This window comes from Buceros rhinoceros, unplaced genomic scaffold (assembly GCF_000710305.1).
Source record: "Buceros rhinoceros silvestris isolate BGI_N320 unplaced genomic scaffold, ASM71030v1 scaffold9139, whole genome shotgun sequence".
In the NCBI taxonomy this organism is placed as follows: domain Eukaryota; kingdom Metazoa; phylum Chordata; class Aves; order Bucerotiformes; family Bucerotidae; genus Buceros; species Buceros rhinoceros.
In genome coordinates, this window is record NW_010433241.1 from 71617 (window position 1) to 74036 (window position 2420).

The following is a 2420-nucleotide window of genomic DNA, read 5'->3' on the forward strand; positions in this document are numbered from 1 at the left end:
TGGGCTTCATCCCTGCCATACCTGTCCCATCTACACAGTAGAAAAAGAAATCGTAAATTTGAAAGCTCAGATATAAACATTTGCCATCACTTGAGTGGTAAGAGCTCACTGCTCAAACCCCGTGACTGCAGAATTTAACAGGACTCTTATCTTCCACAAACTTAGCTAATCCTCAACACCCTCTAAAGCAAGAAATACCACACCAAGGTACAGATCCGTTGCTTGAACTCCACTAAATCCCGTTAAAATTTACAGACGTTTTCATTAACATATTCCACAATGAATTACTAAGAAGAAATAACTCGATTAATGTAACACTTGTCCTCACGCTTTGCAAACCTGTCTTGTGCCGTGAGAGCCCCTCTGAACGCACAGCCAGTTATAATACCACTTAAACGACTTTAGGAAATAATGGTTTGATTATCAAAGCTATAGTGAAAATTATCTGGGAGGAGTAACAGTAAGTGGGTGAGACTAGAGCTTGTTTGAGCGATGAACAAGACTTCTGGAGGCCACATCCCCTTTTGCAGCTGGAGAAACCCACTTCAGTCACACCCAGTACTGAGAAAAGCCGACTGTTCATTAACACAGCTAAGAAACGGGGCGAAATCACTGGTACTAGTTCTAATCCAGGCATCAGTTAACTACATTCAGAGCAGTCATCTGCATCACTAACAACTAATCCACTGAAAACCATCAACTTACTATAGGCAAGATTGGGATCCAGAGGATTCCTGGCCCCAAAGTAGTAATAGGCATCATCATAAGGTGTTCTGTGGTTGTCCATCACCACTGGCAGGGGAGGCGGTGGCATCGGTGTAAGCCTGAAAGAAAAAAGGAACACAGCTTTTTGTTTCGTTATGAAACTGAAAATAAATAATCAACAGAAGAGAGAAAGGAGAAGAAAGGGGAGAGAGAGTTCACTACAGAAACTCTCAATTCTCTCAGCCCAAGACCTCTCATTAGTGCCGCGCAGGAACGAGACACAACACGCCTCAGCGGGGAATTAACTTCCCTTGGGGAGCAGTCCCTGAACCACACTGGGCCACCACAGCTCTCAGGAGCAGAAAACAAGCACACCTTCTTCCAGTGGTTCAGTTAACGATACTCACTGGTTCTACCAGTAACAGCAAACAGAACGAGGCAAGGACCAGGCTCTGGTCAAAGGGCAAGCGGCACAGCACAGCGTCAGCCACACGCCTGCAGCTGCCTCTCCCCTCCAAGCAGTCGGTCTCTGCAGCAGGCAGTGGAAGCTGCCCCTTCCTCCACTGCACTCCTGAGCCCAGCCCTGGAGACCCAGTCACTGGCCACGCAGCCTCCTCACAACAGGGACGCTGCCGGGCATGTCCCCAGGCATCCTCACAACGTGGTTCAACATCACCAGCAGGGACTCCACTTCCCCAGCACAACCCCTGCTCTACAGGGGCATGGCTCAGAGCCAATCGCTCCACAGACAATCCAGCCTCCCCCACTGCTCTGCACAAACAGGGAACAAACAGAACTTAAAGCTCTAGTTCACTGCAAAGTAGTTTCCTGTGCTGGTAATTGTCAAAATATTTCAGCCTTCAGTAGCTGCTGGGAGAAGGATGAAGCAGCACGAGCTCTGTCCCAGCAGCAATGACATGCTTAACAACAACCTGACTGGATACACGAGATGACCGTGAGGTGAAGCACCTGGGAGCTGCTATTTCACCAAGAGTGCTGGCTAGTCCTCTGTGAAAGTCTTGTCTCGCGGGGGAGGCGGAAGGGACCACCAGCGGAGTTTGGAAAGCCGCCCTGGGCCTTTCAGGAGGCACTTCACCTTCAGAAGCTCTCGCTGTCAAGCCAAACTGCTTCAGTCTATTTGGCTGAAGAGGGAAGAAAATAATAATAGAAAAACAGAGAGAAAAAACCCAAAACATTTGCCTTGCTATTACTAGGACACACTCTGAACCTCCTCTCACATTGCATTAAACACTTTGCTGGGTCCCAGCTAGCTGTTCAAATTTCTAGCAATTGCATTTTTTTCTCCCACAGAATGACTGGAAACATGATACTACAAGGAAATCCAGCACGTTTATCACACATTTACAAAAAACCAAGCTCTATGGCAGGTTTCAGGAAGTCTGTGGCTCTAGTTATTGTCCAGAAAACAGAATTATTTCCCCAGGTGTCTGTAGTGCAGGCGATCTACAGCTGCCAGTATTCTCGTATGATGCACAGGAAAAGTTCCTGCAATCCCTCCCCCTGCTCCAAGATTAAAATAGCTCATAATCAATAGGAACTAAAACACACATACTGAGACTTCTTCCAATAAACATTTCCTTGCAATAACATTAATTCATTCCTCTAATTATTAAATTTTTTCAACCACAACCGTTACAAAATTGAGGAGTTTTTGTCAGAAGAGTATCAAATGTTTATTGGTAACTGGCAGCCTC

The 2420-nt window shown here is 46.4% G+C and overlaps 1 protein-coding gene across 1 annotated transcript in view; it reads right to left on the reverse strand.

Annotated features, from left to right (window-relative positions):
- The window catches only part of CSPP1 (centrosome and spindle pole associated protein 1), a 35944-nt gene that overhangs the window by 17213 nt on the left and 16311 nt on the right, over positions 1-2420 (reverse strand). Inside the window, exons 13-15 of the mRNA XM_010144037.1 lie at positions 1675-1847; positions 706-824; positions 17-30 (exon numbers count right to left, since the gene is read on the reverse strand). Coding sequence (XP_010142339.1) covers positions 17-30; positions 706-824; positions 1675-1847 — 306 coding nt within the window. The remainder of the gene's footprint in view (positions 1-16; positions 31-705; positions 825-1674; positions 1848-2420) is intronic.